Source organism: Sitophilus oryzae, unplaced genomic scaffold (genome assembly GCF_002938485.1).
Source record: "Sitophilus oryzae breed Bouriz unplaced genomic scaffold, Soryzae_2.0 scaffold_1058_pilon_pilon, whole genome shotgun sequence".
In the NCBI taxonomy this organism is placed as follows: Eukaryota; Metazoa; Arthropoda; class Insecta; order Coleoptera; family Curculionidae; genus Sitophilus; species Sitophilus oryzae.
Genome location: NW_022145680.1, coordinates 817,487 through 842,361, shown reverse-complemented (window position 1 = coordinate 842,361; position 24,875 = coordinate 817,487). Strand labels below are relative to the sequence as shown.

The following is a 24,875-nucleotide window of genomic DNA, read 5'->3' as shown; positions in this document are numbered from 1 at the left end:
AAGGCAACAGTGTCAAGCGGTCAACTGCCAAATGTCAAATAAGTCAAATTAGCATTTTCCATTTTTTTTACGGTTTCAGCCAGCATCAATACAGAAACATATTTATTGCTGAAATTAAGAATTTGTGGTAGTTTTTATCTTTTACATCCAAATATTTGGTAACCCGTAATCAATTATGTCGAAGAGAAGAATAGAAGTAGGAGATCCGTTCACGAAAAAGAAAAAGTAAGTGTTTGCCACGAGGTTTTGGATTTTTTTTTGTAGCACATCTAGATTTTATGTCCATCATTTTGATTTTACATGTATCACTTACATTTTTTGTTTTAAGGGATGAAAAAATTGTGCCAGGGGCAAGTGTTTTTCCTCAGGTTGTGGCTAGTTCTGTAAATACATTCACAGGTTTGCCTTACACCCAGAGATACCATGAGTTATATCGTAAAAGAATAGGACTACCGGTTTTTGAGTATAGAGCTGATTTTATGCGTCTATTAGCTGAACACCAATGTATTGTATTAGTGGGTGAAACTGGTTCAGGAAAAACTACTCAGATTCCACAGTGGTGTGTTGAATATGCTCGAGCTGTTGGCCAAAAGGGGGTATGCTGTACTCAGCCCAGAAGAGTAGCAGCAATGTCTGTAGCTCAGAGAGTTTCTGAGGAAATGGATGTTGGTCTTGGACAGGAAGTTGGTTATAGTATTCGTTTTGAAGATTGTTCTTCTGCGAAAACTATTTTAAAGTAAGTATTCAATTAAGATTTTTTTTATAATTAGTTTATTATTTTTTGCATAATAATGCTAAATCTTGACATTTTTTTTACTTACTATTCATTAACAATAATTATCTTTGATCTTAACAATTTTTTTAGTATACCGGGTTCGTCTCAAAAGTGGCTCACCCCTATAACTTTTTTATTTTTTTAGTTAAAAATCGAGGGTAATTTGGTATGGTAGTATATGACATAAATTAGGATTGATTGACGTATTCAATTGTTTTCCCATAATTTCCCACAAATTTGACACGAAATACCAAGTGTGTGGTATCAAATTATTTGTAAAAAAATGCTTTTTCCAGATATGAGCCACCCTCATTCCATTTGAAAAAATTGAGATATGATTAAAAATACAATTTGAGCATTTTCTAACTAGCCAGGACAACACATTAAAAACATTAGACGATCAAATCTATTTTTCCAAGGCTCCTTGGTTAAAAATTAGTGTTTTTGACACAGCCATGACACTCTAGATTCAATTTGAAAGTACAAATTTTTAATAAGCGAGAATGTCAAAAATTGACATATGATATGTCATTCTATTCAGAATGTCATTTTCTATCGAATAAAGTATAAAAATACCGAGGGTGCCATTTACAAATCAAAAGTTGTAATCATTTCCGGGAAAACAGGAAGTGATAAAAAACAATTGAATACGTCAACCAATTCTAATTTATGTCATATACTAACATATCAAATTTCGTTTTTTTATCTGAAAAAATAAAAAAGTTTAGGGGTGAGCCACTTTTGAGACGCACCCAGTATATAGAAATAACGTTATTTTATTGTATTTATCTGTATCTGTTAGGTGTAATTGTATATATAAACAGAATTCCATACCATTGAGAGACATCCTGCCCTTTAATTTCCGGCCAGTTAGCTTTAATGACGTTGATACATTTATATCTGATTTAAAAAATAGTAATAGCAAGGATCCAGATGGAATAAACACAAAAATTATTAAAAGAATAAAAAATATATTAGTTCGGCCTTTAGCGCTATTAATAAACCAATCTATAGCTTGCAATATATTTCCTAAGGTTTTCAAGACTGCAAAGGTGGTTCCCCTCTTTAAAAATAAGGGTTCAGTTGATGACTGTAACAACTATCGCCCCATATCTTTGCTGCCAATTTTATCTAAGGTTTATGAACGTATTCTAAAGAATCAAATCAATGAACATTTTGAGTTTAATAAACTATTCGCCATTAATCAATTTGGTTTTCGAAAAAACAAAACCACAACATTAGCGATTGACAGGTTTACCAGTGGTATATTGGAAGGGTTTGAGAGGTGGCTTGATACTCTTGCATCATTTTTAGACCTTACCAAAGCTTTTGACTGTGTTACGCACATCATATTGTTAAAAAAATTAATATCCTACAACTTTCAGGACGATGCTGTTCAATTACTAAAGTCATACTCTCTGACCGTGATCAATATGTTTCATTTCAACCAATGCAACTCAGAAAAACAACCCCTGAAGTATGTTGTACCTCAGGGATCTGTATTAGGCCCCATCTTGTTCCTTATTTATATAAACGACCTAGCATACTGCCAGGGAGGGGGAGTCAACACTGTTTTGTTTGCCGATGACACAACCTTTTACATAAGTTACCACCCCTTAGAGATTGACAATCTTGATTATCACACTTCACTAGAAAACCTAAATCAATGGTTTCTAGCTAACCGTCTATCTTTAAATCACTCTAAATCGCAAAGTATGAACTTTACTCTAAGAAACAATATTAATTTTGATCACCCTGTACTTCATCATTGTGCAACAGAAGCCAAGTTTCTTGGGGTGCACTTAGACACAGGACTGACCTGGGAGAACCACCTTGTCAACCTGTCAAAAAAATTATCAAAAGAACTTTTCCTGTTTAGAAATCTTGTGCAGATAACCTCAAGAGAAACTCTTCTCACAGTATATCATGGCAACTTTCATTCCCATCTGACTTATGCTATTCTTTGCTGGGGTCATTCTTGTCATGTCAATAAGGTTTTTGCGCAGCAGAGGAAGTGCGTGCGTATTATTGCAGGGGTGGGTTACAGGGAGGATTGTCGTAATTTATTTAAAAAATTTAAGATTTTAACTTTGCCCTGTGTGTACATTATGCAGTGTTTGTTGTTCGTCAAGCAAAATCTTGATCTATACAGGTCACATGAATATTTTCACAGCTACTGTCATATACTAACATATCAAATTTCGTTTTTTTATCTGAAAAAATAAAAAAGTTTAGGGGTGAGCCACTTTTGAGACGCACCCGGTATATAGAAATAACGTTATTTTATTGTATTTATCTGTATCTGTTAGGTGTAATTGTATATATAAACAGACTATTATATCTTGTAAAATTAATTGATATTCCAGAAAGTACTGTATGATAGTAAAAAACGGCATCCAGTTGGCTTGGAAATGAACATCGATGACATTCCTCATATAATTTTGCAAATAAAATGACTGCGATCTTCATTTCATAGCTATCGCTGACGACAACTGTATTTTTTACTACAACGCCACTGACTCCCAATGGGTAAATTGGAGAGTTGCCTATCGGTCAAAGCTGGGTCGTTTCAAGACTTAAATGGATTATTTAAGTCAAATTTCTTGCAAATTTGGCGCTGGCAAACCATATTTTATAGTTCTTGAACAGAAAAAGTCAATAAAATAAACACTTAAGGACTACAAGCCAAGAAAAATGCGTTAATACAGCCGGGGAGATAGCGGCAACAGAAGCTTTACTGCACACGTGCGACACGTAATACAAGGTAATAAAATGAATGAATAGGCTCCCCATCTTCATTTCATAGCTATCGCTGACGACAACTGTATTTTTTACTATTTTATTATTTTTATTTGAATGTAGCATTTTTTCCAATTTTACACCATCATGTTATGAGATTGTAATATAAGCAAAAATGATGTATAATATATTTTTTTATTGACAGTAATACATTTATGTTCAATTTTACTTAACAATAATCTTAACCTATTACAATAAATTTAATAACAATTTTTTCTAAATACACCTAGGTGCAAAAAGCATCAAATTTATGATTTCAGTCTAATAATTATTTAGTCAGGTATTGATAATTTCGGTTCCAAACATCTCGAGAACCACTCCTCATAGCGATTTTTACCAAGAGACATTTTTTTAAGAAAAAAACGTCGTAAATGTATACATTTTACCCAGTAGTTTTATACAGGTACGGATGAAAAGTTATTGCTCTTCAAATCGGTTAAAAAATATGTAGGTGGCGCCCTCTACAAATAGGAGCCATTGACATCAAAATCAAATTTCTCATGTCAAAAAACTCCCAGACACCAATTTTCACCCAAATATTGACTATTTCAGAAAACTTTTTCATTTATTTTTATCTGCAGAATATGCTGCCGAAGTTTTCGGAATACAATTTGGACCACCCTGTATATATTTTTATTTTTCTGAATCAGATTTCAATTTGGGTTTAAGAAAACAGTCCTAAAGATTGCTATGTCAAATCTTTAAATTATAATAAAAGAATAAACATTTTAAATGACCTATCAGAGTTTTTGACTTATTTCTTTATTTATACATTATACAATTAAAAAAAATACAATACTACAATTAAATATATTTTATTTAGATACATGACTGATGGTATGTTACTTCGTGAAGGAATGAGTGATCCCATGCTTGATGCCTACCAATGTATACTGCTTGATGAAGCCCACGAGAGAACGCTGGCTACAGATATATTAATGGGCGTTTTGAAGGAGGTAATAAAGCAACGCAAGGATTTAAAGCTGGTTATTATGTCAGCCACACTCGACGCCGGAAAATTTCAACAATATTTTGATAATGCACCACTGATGAATGTTCCGGGACGGACGCATCCAGTAGAGATATTCTACACTCCCGAACCGGAAAGAGATTATTTGGAGGCGGCAATTAGGACAGTGATTCAAATTCATATGTGTGAGGAGATTGCAGGTGAGGTAATTTAATTCTAGATCAAATAAACCTTTGTGTTTAAAGAATCGTAGAAATCGTTCGACCAATAGTTGTCAATACCTGGTGCGTCTCAAAAGTGGCTCACCCCTCTAAATTTATATTTTTTCAGATAAAAAAACGAGATTTGGTATGTCAGTACAAGACAGAAATTAGGATTGATTGACGTATTCAGTTGTTTTCGGTCACTTCCTGTTTCACCGGAAACGACTACAACTTTTTTCATTTTTAAATGGCACCCTCGGTATTTTTTTACTTTATTCCATAAAAAAAAACCATCTGAATAGAATGACATATCATATTATGTCAACTTTTGACATTTTTGCATATGGTTTATTTGAAATTATAACTTGCGGTTTGTAAGCAAAATTTTACTCAAAATACCAAGTGTGTGGTATCAAATTATTCGTAAAAAAATGCTTTTTCCAAATATGCTAATAAGCCACCCTCGTTCCATTTGAAAAAGTTGAGATATGATTAAAAATAAGATTTTGAGTATTTTCTAACTGGCTAGGATAAGATCTTAAAAACATTAGACAATCAAATCTATTTTTCCAAGGCTCCTTGATTAAGAATAATTAGTGTTTTTAACATAGCAATGGCACTATAGACTGAATTTTAAAATACGATTTTTTATTAAGCAAGAATTTCAAAAGTTGAGAAATAGTAAAAAAAATACCGAGGGTGCCATTTAAAAATCAAAAGTTGTAGTCATTTCCGGTGAAACAGGAAGTGACCAAAACAATTGAATACGTGAATCAATCTTAATTTATGTCATATACTAACATAACAAATCTCGTTTTTTATGTCAAAAAGTAAAAAATTTATAGGGGTGAGCCACTTTTGAGACGCACCCGGTATGTTCATTTTTGCTCCACTTTTGTGATATTTTTGTTATATTTATCTATTTTTTATTTTCACTTTAGCAGAAAAAAATAAAATTGGTTTTGTAAATACTGACCATTCTTTAATAGTACCAAATGAGTAGTACATGTTTTATTTTGCAATGAAGTAATAATTATACCTAATTTTATAGTAACAATTATGTTTTACAATATTTTTAATTAATTCAAGTCATAAATATATTAATCAACGCGTTTGGTAGCATCTTTTATTTGGTTGCTCCTACAGAATTGAATTTAGTTGCTTAGTTACGATTCTCCCTTGATTTATTCTGGATTTGATCTCTTGGGCACTTAAGCCTTCACTAGTGATTATTGAGCCGATATATTTGTATGTGTTTACATTCTTAACTGCACCTTTTTGTATATGAAGATTTTTTGTACATTTCCAGCTATAATATATTCAGTTTTATCAGTATTTATGGTGATGCCCCATTTGTCATACTCTTCGTCTCGTTTTCTAAGCATATAATGCACATCATCTTCATCCTCAGTGATAATAACCTGGCCATCGAAATTTAGTGTAAATAGTTCCTCTCCGTCTATTTCTATTTCCATATAACAGCACATACGCCTCCATCGTCGTTAGTTAGAGCTATCAGGCATTCTTGGTGAAGCCCTTTTAAGCGGGAAAGGTTCTGATATTCTGTTACCAATTTTAATATTACTTGACATGTTCGTATGAAGCCCTTTAACTGCTTTAATATTTTAATTAATAGTTCTTACTACTAATTTCAATGTTTTTTATTGTGTATGGGATACCCACTAACACATTTTTTTGGAATAAAACTTATTAAGATGCGTTTTCTTATTACATTCTATAACCAGCACATACCCTAACCTACATTTTTTCATATACTTATTAAATAATTAAATTAGATAACCTTCAGATTAAATCGATGTGTTTCTGATCTTGTCTTGATTAGTTTCAATTATTATGGAAGACGAATTTATATGTCGTCAAAAATTAATCATTAAATTTAACTTTTGGTTTGTTTTAACGCTAGTGATATCAACCGATAAATATTTGAATTTTAAAATTTCTTCTTAAATTTAGAGAGCGGATTTAGAGAGGGATTTTCCCGGATATCTAACCCTAAAATTTCCCCCTAACCTAACCAGACGGCTGGCTACCCTAGTTTACTTACATATTAATAATAGTATATTGTTTTATTAGCAGTAAAAATGACACTATTTGTGTCGAGGCTGTACGTTGACAGCCGAGGCACAAAAAGTCATTTTTACGCCAAGTAGAACATGCTATTTTTTTCAAACGCCACAAATAATTTTTAAACAATTTCAAACCTTCCAAATATTATAAAAAGGTTTAAAAAAAGTCATACCTTGTATGTAATTATACAGAAAGGTCCACAGACTTCGAGACATAGGAAAAATCAAGTCCATTTAGCGTGTGTCGCAATTTTCACACCTTAAAAAATTAGTTTTTATAGCTATAGCAACTGCAGCGACTGTGAAAAAAGCTGTGTGAGAAAAGAGCACCATTCATTTGAGAATGTTATAAATTAATAAAGAGAATGTTATATAAATCGCTAAAAGAGGTTTCAAATCTCTTGGATTTCTATTAATATTAAATAAATTTTATTAAAAATTGAACTAAAATTGTTAGTATCATTAAAATCAATTCAAATTCAAAAATTGTATCAGTCAAATTCCCTCATTTAAGGTGGATATTAAAGTAAATATAAATACAGCTCATTCTACGCTCTACTTACCTTTAAGAAAAATTTAAATCATCGTGCAATTGGGCCTTAATGCCATTTTGAATGAATAATATTATTAATAATGTACATTATAATAATAATAAATTTTATATCATAGTGTGTATTAAAACTACTAAAACATTTTTAAATTGGTATTATATTAACATCTTTTGTTTTTTTAATCCAAAAAAATAAAAGTAAGAAATTTCTCAATCAAAATATTTGCGGTCCTGAAAAGGACCTTTGTTTTCTCATGTTCTTAAAGGTAGGTAATGGGTAAAGGGTGAAAAAACAGGATAATGAAAAAATTACAAAAATTGTTCAAAAATGCCTCCCTCTGGCATTAAACAATAGCCCAAACGATCATAAAATCCCCTCTCCTCACATTGGATAACATATCAGGGGTGACAGTGTCAAAGGCATTAAATATTTTCTGCCTTAACTGCTTCAAGTTTTAAATTTCTTCATGGCTGTAAATTTTAGATTTTATGTACCCCGATAAAAAAGAAACCGTTCACCGAGCGGTCAGGTGAAATTAAACCATAATTAAACGTCAGTCTAAACAAAACTGTCATTTTTGAAAACTTGTCAAAATTTGATCACACGCTAAATGGACTTGATTTTCCTATGTCTCGAAGTCTGTGGACTTTTCTGTATATCGAGAAACTATGGTTAGGCTCGTTGAATTTGACACTTTGTCAGTTTAATAATATATTTTCTTACCTTTATGTGTAAAAGTGCTTTACTTTTATGCCTAGGCGTTAAAATGACATTTATATTGTCAATCACGTCGCAAAAATGAATGTTTTTGTGACGTTTGAAAAAAAATATATATTATTTCATGACAGCCTACATAAGATTTTTGCTGATACCTGTTTTAAGATCTAGTTTTGATATAGTTTTATTTTGGTTTAGGAGACGTATTGTTGTTCTTGACTGGGCAAGAAGAAATAGAAGTGGCGTGCAAAAGAATTAAACGAGAAATAGACAATCTCGGCCCGGAAGTAGGCGACCTCAAATGCATTCCTCTATATTCCACTTTACCCCCAAACCTCCAACAGAGAATCTTCGAGGATCCTCCGCCAAACAAACCGAACGGCGCTATCGGTCGCAAAGTGGTCGTCTCGACCAACATTGCCGAAACTTCCCTGACTATTGACGGAGTGGTGTTCGTAATCGATCCAGGATTTGCCAAGCAGAAAGTCTACAACCCCAGAATTCGTGTAGAGTCTTTGCTGGTGTCGCCTATAAGTAAGGCTTCGGCGCAGCAAAGAGCCGGTCGCGCCGGAAGAACGAAACCGGGAAAATGTTTCAGGCTGTATACGGAAAAGGCTTTCAAGCATGAGATGCAAGATAACACATACCCGGAAATTTTAAGGTAAGTGAATGGAATACAGTACAGTGTTTGTATTTTATTTTTGATCCACCTTAAACAGGCTATAACTTTTATATTTTGTTTTAGAACATTTATTAAAAATAATTTCTAGTTTTTTTTCAAGATTTATGTATTACCAAAAACGGCATGTACAGTCAAAATATTCTAATATAAATTGAAGGGTCCAAGGGGAAAACATGATAAGCACCATTTTACTAATTTTACGAGATTTGGCTTGTTAGTATTTAACATAAATTAGGATTGATTGACGTATTCAATTGTTTTCGGTCCACTTCCTGTTTCACCGGAAATTATGACAACTTTTGATTTTTAAATGACACCCTCGGTATATTTTTACTTTATTCGATAGAAAACGACACTCTGAATAGAATGACATCAAATTTTGACATTTTTGCTTAAAAGAAAATCGTGTTTTGATTTCCATTCTAGAAAGCCATGGCTATGTTACAAATACTAATTCTTAATTAAGGAGCCTTGGAAAAATAGGTTTGATCGTCTAATGTTTTTCATATCTTGTCCTGGCCGGTTAAAAGATGCCCAAATCGTATTTTTAATTTTAATCATATCTTAATTTTTTTAAATGGAACAAGGGTAGCTTATTAGGATATTTGGAAAATGCATTTTTTATGAATAATTTGATATCACACACTTGGTGTTTTGAGTCAAACTATCTATAATTTAAAATAAACCATATGCAAAAATGTCAAAAGTTGACATATGATATGCCATTCTTTTCAAAGTGTTATTTTCTATTGAATAAAGCAGGGTTGGCATGATTTAAATCAAATGATTTAAATCATGATTTAAATCGTGATTTAAATCAAGTGATTTTTTTAATTTTATGTGATTTAAATCAAAAAATTAGTTTTATTGAAACTTTATAATAAATAAAAAAATAACTGTAAAAGTTATAAAAATCTATCCTAGAAAACTATCAAAAATATTTCTATAACAGATAATAAATCGAAAAATAATTGTAAATTTTATAAAACTATATAAAAATATCTATTCATCAATTTAAATGTTGAACCGATTTTTGAAATAATTTCGTGTGAATCCATAAGACCGCTAAACGCAGGAATTTATTTTAAAATTTACTTATAGTGACAAAAATTCGCTTTTCGAATACATATTATTTTTTCCAACCCTGGAATAAAGTAAAAAAATACCGAGGGTTCCATTTAAAAATCAAAAGTTGTAATTATTTCTGACATTGTTATTGGTTTTGACACTTTAGTTTTGTTTTACGAGTTTTTGGTTTAAATAAATAGTGTTGTGACACTTTAAGCTTGAAAATGTTTACTAGCAGACCTTGCAGTCCAACATTGTTCATTTTAGAACCTCTTTTAGTGTGAAGTGTACAAGAAAGCTTAATAGCCGTAAAAAAACTCATTGTAACTTTATTAGAATATTTTGAACTGGAAAGCGGTAGTAATCGCCCTTTATGTCCATTAAGGGCTGTTGTGTGAGTTTTGATATTGTAAATAAGTGGTTATATATTTATAATTAATTTATTTTTGTTTCTTAAAATATTTTGATTAAAGGAAAATATATAAAAGTGGGCAATGCTGTACCGGTCAAGCTTAATCACGTGACTAAAAGTTTATTTAGTATTAACTGTATATCATAATAATAATAGCTCCCGTATATAGCGTTTAACGCCTTGGGAGTAGCAAGGTACAGCTTGCTATACTAGAGCCGTTCAGTATACAAGGAAGGTAATGTGGCTAGCACTACGCTTCAACCGCCTATTATTACCTCAGGATTGTGAATTCCAAGTACTCATTTAAGGCTGACTCGACCTAGGTACCCAAACTATTTTTATTTTAATAAAAATAGTCGGCTTATGAAATGCCGGGTGTGGGAATCGAACCCACACCTTGAGTTTGGTAGACGAGAGCCTGTACCTCTACGCCACCGGGCACCACTGTATATCAATTAACATAAAAAATGTCAGCGACTTACATTTTCAAACCGTTTTGTTTTTTATGGTATTTCAAATCGGCATTTTAACGCTAGACTTGTCTAGAACTTTAATTGAAAAACAAATTATCGGAGTTTTAGTTATATTTTTTTTGTATGTATTTTTTTAACATTTGTCGATATTTTGCTTCTTAATTCTGATCAGCTATCCTCATTTGATTGAAACATTGCAGCATGTTCCATGCTTGCAATATTAGCATATTATTGCGGACCCGTGTGGACTCGGCATAACCTAACTAACTAAAATGTCCCGCTTCCATATGACCTTAATATCGCATTAAAGAATAGACACCATAATGATTCATTCGAACGTTCGAAAACAATCGAGTTCCACTGGAATGGAGTAGTACATACGAGAACATTCGAAACCTTCTCTATGCACTTAATGATCTATGAATTATTCTTGAATTCTTTAGCTGTGGGTATCCGACGGCTGAGGCCTGAAGAGGACAGAAATAAATAGACGAGTACAGTTGTCGCGCTAAATTTAAAAATAAATTCTTTCTAGATAAATATTTCTTAGTCTTTTAACCGTTATTGTTTGTTACTTAGTGTAAATAAATTGTGACTTTCTATCCACACGGAACCGACGAAAAACGTAGCAATATTGATATTTAAAATAGCTACATATTGGCATATGCATTTATTTTTGACTTGTGATTTTACTTAGTTTTAATTTACGATTTTCAGATCAAATTTGGGTTCGGTCGTCCTCCAGCTGAAGAAACTGGGTATCGATGATCTGGTTCATTTCGACTTCATGGATCCTCCAGCGCCGGAAACGCTTATGCGAGCTTTGGAACTGTTGAATTACTTGGCAGCGCTAGACGACGACGGCAATCTGACCGATTTAGGGGCGGTAATGGCCGAGTTTCCACTAGATCCGCAACTGGCTAAAATGCTGATCGCCAGCTGTAATCACAATTGTTCCAATGAAATATTATCTGTTACTGCCATGCTGTCAGGTATTTATAATATTAATTAGGATGCGAATGGGAAAGTATTCAATATGGGATGTATTGGTGTATGGTTTTGTTATGGATTTATAGTTATTATATAGTTATGGATTTATTTATATAATCCATTACACTTCTAAACGGTAGAGATCTATTTTGAAATTGTGAAGTGCCAGAAATCCGGTATTTGAATACATTTTATTCGCAAACTCTAGTGCAGGACTAGTTTCTTCTGATGTCAGGTTATATTTTTATTCCCGAGGACTAATCAATGTCAAAAGATAAGCTGGAGTCAAGGCTGTTTTATACTTTTTTGAAACAGCTGAATGTTGATCAAGCTAACTTCCGCCTTCTTTAATTTATCTTCTAGTTCATTTCAAATTTCTACAGACATTTTGTTCTGCAATAATTACTTTGCACTTTGAACATTAGATGGAACTAATTTTATTCTCGATTTAAAAGACAGTCACCATTATTTCCAAAAAAAAATCCCTTTAAATAGGGGCATCGGCAAAGTTTACACAATAAAATATATCAGCGACCGATGTGGAAAAACCGCACGCGCCGTAATGTTAATATTGTCAATATCGGGCAGAGTTACAAAGATTTAGACATTTAGGATAGGACCTTAAATTGAACATTGATTAAAATAAAAAAAATCCGATTAAAATAAAAAAAATCGATTTTTTTAATTTTTTTAAAAAAATCATGATTTTTTTGCACCCTGTTTACAATTTAATATGCGGGGTGCTTTATTTGATATAGTTAAGAGAAATACATTTAGTTTTTAGTGTCTTTGTATGTACATATGTTATTAAAGTGATGTAGACTCTGTACAACGAGGTAAGAGACGATTTCGACTGATGTTATGCAGAAATTCTCAGAAGAAAAACATAGCCTTTGAATTAAAATTACAGATTGCCAGACATAGCATTTTTTCAAGGTTAAATAGAAAAAGTTTTTTGCAAAAAAAGTTGTGCTCATTGGTTGCTCATCACTGCGTAAAAAGACAATATTTACATTTTGATAACCTTCAGTTTGAGAATGTTTGTGATAATGTTGTGTGTATGATTCTGTATGCAATCGAGTTCAATGCAATGTATTTGAAATTTTTAATTTAGAATTTTATTTATATGAATCGTAAAGGGTTATACTTCATTTTTATTGTATTTGATCTTTTATGCATATGTTATGTAAAATGTAGAATGTATGGGAGGGGGGTGAATCACCGCCACCGTACAGATCTGTTATATGATCTATTTATGCATATGTTATTATTCATATTTTTATTTTGGGTATAATTTGATAATTACGAACTAATTCTATTGATTTAATTTGTTCTCTTGTTTATTATTTGGTATAATAATAATTGGTTCTAATTCTATTTTTACAGTTTAATTTTTTTCAGTTTACAAAAAAAATAATCCCAGTTTTAAACTCAAATTAAATTAGAGGTACATAATATTTTTTTTCTAGTTTATTTTACAATTTTTTGTGCCTATCTATATATTTCTAGCTTAATGAAATTAGTCAAATTGCCTTTGAGCTTTTGAAGCACTAATATTTGTAGGAAAATAATTTATTAATGATTTTAAACTTATTTTTTAAGTAAATTTGGTTAGTTCTTTATTATGTTTTTAAGATTTAATACCAGTAAATTCTGGTTTAACATATAATGTCACTTTTCAGCTACCTATTAATTAATGGAATTCTTTTGTACTGAACTTTTTGCATTTCAAAAGTTACTGATATAGTGGTGTTTGTCGTCTTTGTCTAAGAGGATTATTTTCTGAGAAATCAGAATTTATTGAATGTCTTTATTATGATGCATTTTCTTATAATATATAACTATTTATGATAAATGATCTAAAAATAATATTAGAAGGTATTTAGGTTCTAGTACAGTAAGTCTTAAGCTTGATTTTCATGCATCCGTTGTCCGACGATACGATGATACGATATTAATTTCATTGGTTGTATTTAAAGGCTTCGATTGGTTAACCGTTTCTAACCAATCGAAGTCTTTAAATTCAACCAATAAAATTAATATCGTATCATCGTATCGTCGGACAACGGATGCATGAAAATCAAGCTTTATTCTCATGACATTTGTTTTAGTTATTTTTTTTTAAATATTATTTCTTCCTACTTTAGATTGCCATGACCTATTATGTGACAGATGTCAAAATATTTTTATTTGATAGTCTGAAACTGAATGAAACAATTTTCTATTTCCTTCACTAATTATTATTATCTTATTAGCAAGTGAGAAAAAAATCATAATTATTTACATTTTAAAATATTAAGCTTTTAAAGTACTAACAAGTCGAGTTAGAAATAAAATAACACATTCGGTATAATAAACAGTACAAAAGAATACCCTTTACGCAAAAAAAAACTATTCGAACTTTTCTCAACACGTATATACATAGGCATTTTAATTAGAAAGACGATGTGGTACTTGTTGAGGAAGGTTCTGACTAAAGGTAGCTCTGTAGGATGCGTTTTGAGTGCGAGCACAACTATATCTGTTGGATACGGGCCTGCGCCCCGCTCCAATATTTAGTCCCACAGTGTTTCGTGCGCCCCAACGAGGCGAAGAAAGCAGCCGACGATGCCAAGATGAGATTCGCCCACATCGACGGAGACCACCTCACCTTACTTAACGTCTATCACGCCTTCAAGCAAAGTAAGTACAATTAATCAAGTACATAAGTACAAAGTAAGGTAATCGCAAAACATTTTCCGATGCAGGTCATCAATCATATTGAAATTGACACTAAAGCCTATAAACCTGACTAAATGAACTTTTGGCAAAAATGTTTAAATTTGTTGTATAATATAAGATACCGAGCAGCTCTTCATTTTACTTCATATAGCAAATGATTGTAACAGATATTTTATTTAGATTAAAGCTGCAAAAATTAGTTTAAAGCGATTTTTATTATCGCCATGTTGGTCACATTGCGCCGCGATCAGCTGCGTTGTCGCTTATTATTTGACAATTATCATAATGTCAGTCATTATTTTGTATAATATCGTGTTGTTGAATCTTAAGGCGCCTTCTCACGAGTCAAGTTTAGTTGAACAACTTTAGTTGATCAACAACAATTGAATAAGAACTATAGTGAGAATTACTGTTACAATGGACTTGATCAACTTTTTAGTTGTTCAACAAAAGTTTCTATCTCTAATCTATTCAAACTTTTGTCATTCAAGTTCCGAATTGCTTTCAAGTTGAAACAAGTCTTGAAACGTGTGATCTAGGCAGTCAATCAACTAGCCACGGTTTTGGTAGTTTTTGGCAAGAAATATTATTGAAAATAAAATATATCAGAGACATGAGTGCCTCTGGAACTATCGCATCAGTCAACATGAGCGATCATTCTAGCACACACCAACGCGTTCACGTTCACTGCCGTACCTATATATAGTGCGCCATCCTGTAGGTATAGATAGGTACAAATTAAAAATGTGAGTTATGTATACTATGCAATCCGATTGCAATTCCAATTTTGTCTCAAATTTTCTATTTTTAATTCTATTATTTTTGTAACTTGGGTCGGAAAAATCATATAGAATTTTGTGTAATTTTACAGCCTTAAGTGGCCTTAATTAGCTGCTCTGTTAACTCAATTTCTAAATTGCAACAAGAAAAAACACACAAAATAACGGAAAATTCTTATCAGTTGGGTCGCGATCACGCGATCCAACTCGACAAGTTGAATCTGATCGCCACCGCAGAATAGAACGCCGCCAGGCCGCTTCGTCTCCAAAACTCGATCGCGCCAATGTGAAACGGCTCATATGTATTCTACAGCAACTTTTGGCCGCGGCCGCGTGGAGATCGTGATCGCGGCCGTGATCGCACCAGTGCAGTGTGCGTGTAGCTTTACCTGGCCTAAATATTTCTGATGCGAAAAACAAAATTAAGACTATTAGAACGATGTGAAAACTGAACCGGGACTATCAGTTTCTGCTGCACATGTGAACTTTACTTGATCAAGTCTTTATTCAATTTTTGTTGATCAACTAAAATTGTTCAACTAAACTTGACTCGCGAGAACGCGCCTTTGGGGAGTAATTCTTGCCGATTTTAGTCTTTTTTTAAAAATTGTACTTTTAAGCAAAAACAGTTTTTTAAGAACTAAATTTTCGAGTTTTTGTATTGCATTTTTTGAAATTGTCTGTCGGAAATATGCCGAAGCATTTAAACAGTTGAAGCAAAGAGCTTGTAGCTTTCCTGATAAACCATTTTGAACGAGAACGTGACAATAAAGGTCCATTATTACCTTTGATTGCAGTAAGAGAAGTAAGTTTGATTGGTAAGCACATTATACCACTTTCAAAGTTATTTCTATTTATTTCGATTTGTAACGAGTAGCTGCTGTCTTAAATTTAAATATTGCCACTGTGAGTATTAGTGACTACTTTTAATAAATAATAAGTTAATTACTAAAATATTAATTATTAAATTAAAAATAAAACGTAAAGATCTTTAAAAAATTATATAATAAATATATTGTTTCCCAATTTTACATTAAGATTCATCTCATAAATCCATCACAATCTGGCACCTCTTTTGCCATCGTTTGTCACTCAAAGTTGATCACGTGCATCGCAAATTGTCCACTCCGAGTAAATGTCATTGAATAGCTAAAAGCTTCCAAAGTGTCGTTTTGATGAAAATTGAGCTCCAGACACCGATATTAGTTTTCGTCTATCTCCTAGAGAAAAGGGCGTTTCCATTTAAAAGCGTCGAATTTGACCCACCCTGTACAGGGTGAGTCAACGATAGAGTGAAGTCCATTATCTCATTTGTTTCGAGGTTTACAAAAAAATGTTAAAAGCAAAAGTTATAGGGAAGGTTAAGATACACATTTTAAAATTATTATAGAGTATACGGGGTGCTTCAAAAAAGTGTGGCGGATATAACATATGTTTTTTTTAAATACAACACCCTATTTTTTATTTTATTTTTAGATTCTGCCGAAAATTCTATAATTTTTTTATATATAATGTTATATACCTAAAATTAATAGTTTTTGTAATATTTAAATTTGTTTATACAAATGTTAAATTGCAGTGTGGTAAAAAATTGTCAGTGGTGCCATTGTTTCTGAAGTTGGAATACCAAAATTTGGTATGGGAGTTCTATAGAGATTAAAAAGAAGATATATGTTAAGATATTTTTTAATTAATATTGTTAAATGTTACAGAGTGTTCAAAATATATTTATGAATTTCAACTACTTAAAATTAAAAATTCTCAAATTTTTCAAATGGTACACCCTATATATTTTGATTTTTTCTGATAGATTTTGCAAAGCTCTTCGACTTTTATTAAGTATGTCATATACCTATTTTTAATAATTGCGATTTATTACAATTTTTTCTACTTTTACCCATATCTTTAATACAATTACGCTATAACATCATAGTTGTCACGACAAAAAATAATAATTATTATCAAAAATTCATATGTCTGTTAAGTAAGTTAAGAACAAAAGGTGAATTTTAGTTTAATTTCGTGTAATAAGTATAAATGTTAGAAGTAGAGGTAATTGTTTCAGATTTTCCTGAAAACGGATTAGTCAATGTGACTGATATACACGAACAAGCCAAAATAAACATATTTTTGGTTCAGTACTATAAGAATAGATGTAGATTATCTAGAAAACATTTTCATATTATGTTATATTGTTATATTTTCAGTGTGTAATGGACGGTTTCGCGGCAGTAGTCATATTGGCTTTACGAAATGAATTATAAACCAGAATTACTACGAGAAAAAAAACTTTACTGTATGTCGAAGAAAATTTCAATATCAGTAGTCGTCAACAATTAGGTAATCTAGTTAGTATCACCCTAATCTGTGGCTATTCGCCCCGACGGAACATCCAAGTGTTATCTTTCATAATATAGAAATACACCAAGAAATCCACGACTACGATTTTAGTTTATTTGAGTAAAGAATTAATTTTAACTAATAATAACAACTGTAACTAGTTATTAAACTATTTGTTAAAAATAAGTAATAAACATTTTTGTTTTGTCACGGCAACTATGATGTTATAGTGTAATTGTATTAAAAATTAGGGTAAAAATAGAAAAAAATTGGAATAAATCGCAAACTATTAAAAATAGGTATATGACATACTTAATAAAAGTTGAAGAGCTCTGCAAAATCTATCAGAAAAAAAGAAAATATGTAGGGTGTACCATTTAAAAAATTTGAGATTTTTTAATTTTAAGTAGTTGAAATTCATAAATATATTTTGAACACCCTGTAACATTTAACTAAAATGTCTTAACATATATATTCTTTTTAATCTCTATAGAACAGGGTTTCTTAAACTTTTTGCAGTCACGGACCACTTTCGCGATTTGTACAATTCCATGGACCCCTATCAGAAATAATAGAGGAAAATAAAAAAAACCTTATTTACATAAAAAGAAAACGTTAATAAATATTGTAGTGTAACAACCCAAATTCGTCAACAAAGTTGAAAAGGTAATATTTTGGCCAACTGTATAACAAGAAATTTAAAAGAAAGAAAGGTACCTACGCTGTGTTAAATAATTTTTTTATTGTGATTACCTCGGATGCGCCTCGACAGAAGCAATATTTTGGGAAATTTGAGGAGAATAGGTTATGTAAATAAAACGCTAAATTTGTAAATAGCCCTACTTATTTTATTAAATGAAATGAAAGGAGTGCCGTACTCTGCCTGTAATTCACATGTAAAAGAGCACGGCAGAGAAAACCATGATCACTATTCCAGAGACTCTAACTATGCTGTCCTTAATTTTAATAAAAGAGATAATAATAATATAGAAGCTGTCCTCATACCAAGGTTTTATACATTCAAAACATGCCACATTTATATCATTCAAAACTGAGTCAAGAGTCATTCAAGAGTCTTTGGTTAGTTAGCAGGTCGCCGCCTGCAGGTACTAAGGTCCTGGTTTCGGATCTCTAAGCTAAAGTTGGATGTTTGGTGTAAATATCTTAATATTATATTTATTGCTTTTAGTTGCCCAGATATTCGCCCAGTCACGGTGGAAAAGTATTAGTACATTCAACAAGGCCCTTGTTCTCACCTCGAACCACAAACATCGGCACGAATGGACAGTAAACGATTTTATTTAAATTACTTTTAAATTTAAATTATTTACAGCACAAATAGATTCCATTAAATACATACACGTTATATGATATAATTCTCAGATGAAATAAACAAGGAAAAACTTTAATACAGAATATTAGAACAGAAAAATAAAATATATGCTTTAGTTAACATTAGTTAAATAATGAGAAAATATTTATTTTACCTTTAATAACACTCTTTGTCACAAAACTCAAGAACCAAAAATAACATCAATGCGTCTCGAATCGTAGTCTAGAAGCTAATCCTCTTACAACTATTATCTCTGGTCGTCGCCTGGCTAGCGATTCTGTAAACATATTTTCTGTCTAGTGACTCATCAATCGTATACAAATAGCATAGGCTAGACAGGAAATTTCTTGCTACGGAGCTTACAGAATCCCACCGCTGATTTCCCTCTCCCTACTTTTGCGAATCATATTTTAAAAATCAATAATTTTATTTATGTATACAGATTGTCTTAAAAATGAATGTTTTGAATTTAAAGAAATATGTCTATTTTTAAATAGGCGGTTCATCTCAATATGTTTACAATTAACTGGCGTAATGCGGACCGCGGACCCCTGATATACATGCTATGAACCCCTAAGGGGTCCGTGGACCCTACTTTAAGAAACCCTGCTATAGAACTCTCATACCAAATTTTGGTATTCCAGCTTCAGAAACAATGGTACCACTGACAATTTTTTGCCACACTGCAATTTAACAATTGTATAAACAAATTTAAATATTACAATAACTATTAATTTTAGGTATATAACATTATACACAAAAAAGTTTGATAAATAAATAAAGTTAGAATTTTACGCAGAATCCAAAAATAAAATAAAAAACGGGGTGTTGCATTTAAAAAAACATATGTTATATCCGCCACACTTTTTGAAGCACCCTGTATACTCTATAATAATTTTAAAATGTGTATCTTAATCCTCTCTATAACTTCTGCATTTAACATTTTTTTGTAAACCTCGAAACAAATGAGATAATGGACTTTACTCTATCGTTGACTCACCCTGTACATATATGTAGTAAATTTAAAAAGTTTGAAACAAGCGATAACGGACTTTTATTTGTACTAGGTATGGAAGATCCACAATGGTGTTACGATAATTTCGTTAACTATCGATCACTCAAGTCAGCTGACAACGTCAGACAGCAATTGTCCAGAATTATGGATAGGTTTAACCTAAAAAGAACCTCCACAGACTTTACCAGTAAAGACTATTACTTGAATATCCGAAAGGCTTTAGTTAATGGATTTTTTATGCAGGTATTTCTAATTTAGTTTACTATAATTCTAGAATTTGAAATATCTTGTTCTATATCCTTAGGTGGCACATTTAGAAAGGACTGGTCATTATTTGACAATTAAAGACAACCAAATTGTTCAGCTACATCCATCTACCTGTCTGGACCACAAACCAGAATGGGTCATATATAACGAATTCGTATTGACCACTAAAAACTACATAAGGACAGTTACAGATATTAAACGTAGGAAGGTAGCATATTTTGTGCAACGATTTTTGCTAATAAATTATTCTTTTTCTAGCGGATTGGTTATTGAAGATTGCTCCTCAATATTACGATTTAAATAATTTTCCACAATGTGAAGCTAAAAGACAGTTGGAGATTTTACAGAATAGAATGGAGTCTCGACAGTATCAGCAAGGGTTCTAAGCTAGACTGTATATTTTATATCAGTTTTTTGTTATTTTAAAATTAATATATAGCTATAGTAGTATTTTATAATAGGCAGGATATGTCTATAGGCCACTTAAAGTGTCACATTATTAATTATATGGTTTTCTAAGAACATTTTATTTTTGTGATTTAAGTTTAGTATATTTTTTTCATTATATAATTTAGCAATATTTTAAGTTCTTTTAAAACATGATAAATGATAAATAATATGCTATTTGGATGTTTTGTTTTATTAATTTATAGGGGGCCTAACTAGCATTTATTAAGTCTTAATTTTAGTTTCTTTAAATTAATTATTGTACTACACATAAACATTATGACTGTGCTGTGTTTTATTAATCCCATTTCAGAGATTTTTTGAAGAAGTTTTTAGCATCATGGTGGAGGATTGGCATATCAGGTTTTTGGTAATTGTTCAGCAGAGAATTTTAACATTTGTACAACAGAACGTTCTACATTGAAGATCAATATCAAAGGAGCAGAAAGTATCATGGTGAAGGATTCAGCGGACATCATGTTTAAACTTTATATTTGTTCAGCGGAAAATTTCTAAATTGATATCTGACTTACACTCCAGCTCAATATAGAATATGGTGGGGCTAAGTTTGTGATTGGTCAGTTTATTGTGTGCAGAGTGGTCTAAAGCGGTGTATATTTTTGCTTTGATTGGCGCTGTATTTGAAAATATTTTGATTAGAATAGCAAACAAGTCTTGTTCGCTTTTAAAGTTTTCTTGATGATTATAGGTCTCGCACATTTTTAGAAGCCAAGATAATCTGTTTTATTTTTTTGACGAAACAATCATTTTTTTCAGTTATTAATCAGTCGCTGTTTGTCCATTACTGAACATAGACTTCCTTTAAGTACTTCAACCAACTAGATGGTTTCATTATATTACACGTATTCGTACATGATTAAGCGTAATCAGTATATTTGTCAGTTGATAACTGATTAACTACACCTAGTCATCTAGCGTCATACATTTTGAAAATGACTTTTTTGGGATAATCTGCTATTTGTGCCATAACTATGTACGATTATACTCTTTACTTTTCAGTGTTGTTTTGATTCACTTATGGATTTTCTCTGCTGTGCTTAAATTTATGTGACAGGTTCTAACGGATTTTTTTTTAGGAAGAACGATCATTTTGTGAATTATCAAGATCATATTTAGACGGATTTTGATAATTCAGAACTGAAACGCTTTTAATCTGACTGTTTTGGTAGGATATATTTTGGTTTATTTTATTTATTTTGCATTCTTTATGACGCTTTTAGATTTTTTGAGAGCTGAATCATAACCAGTAGATTATTTAATTTGCCGACGACTTAATTTTTTTTTGGTATATATCTGCTGTGTTGTCATATTGCTGTGTCTAAATTTAAGCGAAAACAGGTTAAAAAGAACACTTTAAAAAGAAGGCGAAAATAGGTATTACAAAAGGTTTTTTTTTATTTTTTGTCAGGCATGATTCTACTGTTTTATGGTTTTAGTTGATTTTAGGTATGAGCTCCAGGCTGGCTTTCGAAGAAGGCTTTCAAACAAAACTCGTATCATGTGAGCTGTATGAAATTTGCCGCACAAACTAGAAATTATTTAAGAATGTTGCAAATTGGTTTTACTGAGAAGCGGTTTCATTTGATCAAAATGAAATTTTGAGTTTTACTTTACAGAAGTAGTTTTATTTTTATCATTTATTTGAACAATTATGAGGACGGTCCAGAATATTCTTCCAAGTTGTCGGAATTATATTTTTTTTTATTTATACCAACTGACCAAGGTAATATTCTGGATTGTTACATTTAGGTAATTTTTTGTCTGTTTGTATTTTGGCAATTTTTATTATTTTAACCTGCTGCCCAGTGATCTGCTTGGAGTCTAAGAGATGGAAAATATTTAATTATGGAAATGAAACTTCCCTAGGAGATAAGTCCAATGAAGTTTACAGCAATAAACTATGCGTCACTTAATTAGCTTCAATTATTTTAATATTGGCCAAATAAATTGACTCTACAATAAACAAACTAAATAAACAAACGGAAAATGAAATAAATGTTTATTAAATCCCACTATATTGAGACATTTTAAATTAACAAATTTTTGACATGTTTTGCTAACACAGTAGCTTTCTCAAGACTGACAAATTTCTACTATCTACTTTTGCTCTCATATTATTATGATTTGTATCATTCTCCATTAGTTATTTCACATATATCTTGAATTTGGCAGTGCATAGTTCTAAGTTCGTCTTGGAACAAGCGATTGGTCTCTTTTTAGGACTTCTGTGATGCAGGACATCGCTTAGGAAGTAGTACTTGGTTATTGTTTTAGTATTATCTGAATCTGAACACAAAAGGAAATACATAATTAAAATTTAGTCGTATTCATTTGTATTATTAAGAAAAAACTCTTATTAATAATAAGAGTTTATTTCGCTACTGTTTAAAACACAACAGTTTCGCTACTGATTAAAACTGTATTGAAAATCTCTCTGGGAAGGTGCACTGGTTCATATGCATGTTTTGTAGTGCTTATCGAATTTAAAAATCCTCCAATAACATTTCTGTAATCTTTTTTTTTGAAATATTGAGCTGCCTAATGAACAACCCAATGAACAACCTGTTCTTCTCAGTTGATAGAATATTATTTTCTAGGCAATCCAGAGAAAGCGACTAGTGAATATAAACTTCTATTTTCAAGTCAACATTTCTGCAACTCCAACATGGAAGTAGTGGAAGTGAGCACTCCTGTTTGCGAAGACAATCAAATCTCCTTGTGTCCAACAAAATAAAGGTCTATAAAGTCCTTTAGAAGCGTCATTGAGTCATCATATATGTTAATATTATGCTTGCTTTACTACACGCTTTACTTACTGGCAGGATTTTGAGATGCCATTAGGTAAAACCATTTCTCGACTTGGTATAGGAATCAATTAGTTATCAAATATTCAGGTTTGTCAACTTCTTTTGCCAGAAACTTTAAAGCACTACCTACACTATGATTGACTACATTAGTAGAAGTAGATATATAGTTATATAAAAAATGCGTTAGAAGTAAAACCCCCTCCGACAACTTGGGTGCTAAATTAAACATGTGTTTCTCTTGATGTTTCAGTATGTCATATTATATGAAGACCATAGGGGAAAAACGTGTCAAGTCATTTTTATTTTTTTTTACAAAAAACGAATTGAAGGGTACACGGGAAAAAGGGACTCATGAACATTTATTCTTTTTTGCAGGAGAGCAATTTTTAGGTTGTTATTTGTCACCTTCAAGAACATTTTTTATCAACAATTTTTGCTGCCTTGGGATTTAAGCAGTGAAATAGAAAAACTAAATACCAACATGTGATGGTTTTTATTATTAGGTAGGGGAGCGCCGGAAGGGTTTGGACAATATATAAATAAATAATTATGACATTGACATAAGTGAGAAGTAACTAAATTTTTGGTGTCAGATCGATTGACTTATTTCATTCAAAAAGTATAATATAAGTACGTCATGAGTGACAGACACATATACGTACATATGTAATATGTCCAAACCCTCTGTTTGTTGGTAGTTTTTATTAATTAAAGATGTGGACTGTATATTTTATTTACTATTTATTTTAATATAAATACAATAATAAATCTAGTAATTATGTGGAAGAAAAACTTAATTAGTCTAATCTCTTCAGACGACAGAGCTCATATATTCGGTCGTCTTCCCGGTCTTCCTCTCCGCGTGCCATATGGGGTTTAAGGCGCGGTTGTCAGATTTTAAATTAATATAAAGAAAAAAAAACTTGGAATTTTAGCAAAAGTTAAATATAACACTTAACATACACCCGCCTTGAAAGCCTTTCAACAAAATCAGAAGAATGCAAACTAAGTATAAGTAAGTAATTAAAGTAGTATAAGATGTATAGGTTAAGCTAAATAAATGCAACACACTATAACTATACTGGAAATAAAAGGTATGAATAAAAATTAAATGTCTCTTAGATTGAGTCTATTGGTAAAAGCACACGCTTTACGCACAGGGCGTTGAATTTCGCCGGCACATGTCTGGACATCTACCACTCGAACAATCCCGTCACTGCTGGGTAAGTACAATCTGGCAATTCTCCCAACTTCCACGCAACAATGGGGACCTTTTCGTCGTGGATCAAAACTAAAGTTCCAACCTTCAGTACTTTCTTTGTACCAATTGTGCTTTTCCATTTGCAGTGGACTTGTAGTTCTGATAAGTACTCCTTTTCTCCATCCGTTGCCAAAAAAACTTTGGACGATACTTTGTA

The 24,875-nt window shown here is 31.7% G+C and overlaps 1 protein-coding gene across 1 annotated transcript; it reads left to right on the top strand.

The window, feature by feature from the left end:
* LOC115875903 (putative pre-mRNA-splicing factor ATP-dependent RNA helicase PRP1) lies at positions 1-20,810 on the top strand. Its single transcript, XM_030891474.1, has 9 exons — positions 1-225; positions 329-736; positions 4,398-4,744; positions 8,301-8,763; positions 11,455-11,729; positions 14,287-14,409; positions 19,968-20,158; positions 20,220-20,382; positions 20,441-20,810. Exons 1-9 carry the CDS (start codon positions 176-178, stop codon positions 20,566-20,568), a joined length of 2,148 nt encoding a protein of 715 aa, XP_030747334.1. The 5' UTR covers positions 1-175; the 3' UTR covers positions 20,569-20,810.
* The last annotated feature ends 4,065 nt before the right edge of the window (positions 20,811-24,875 follow it).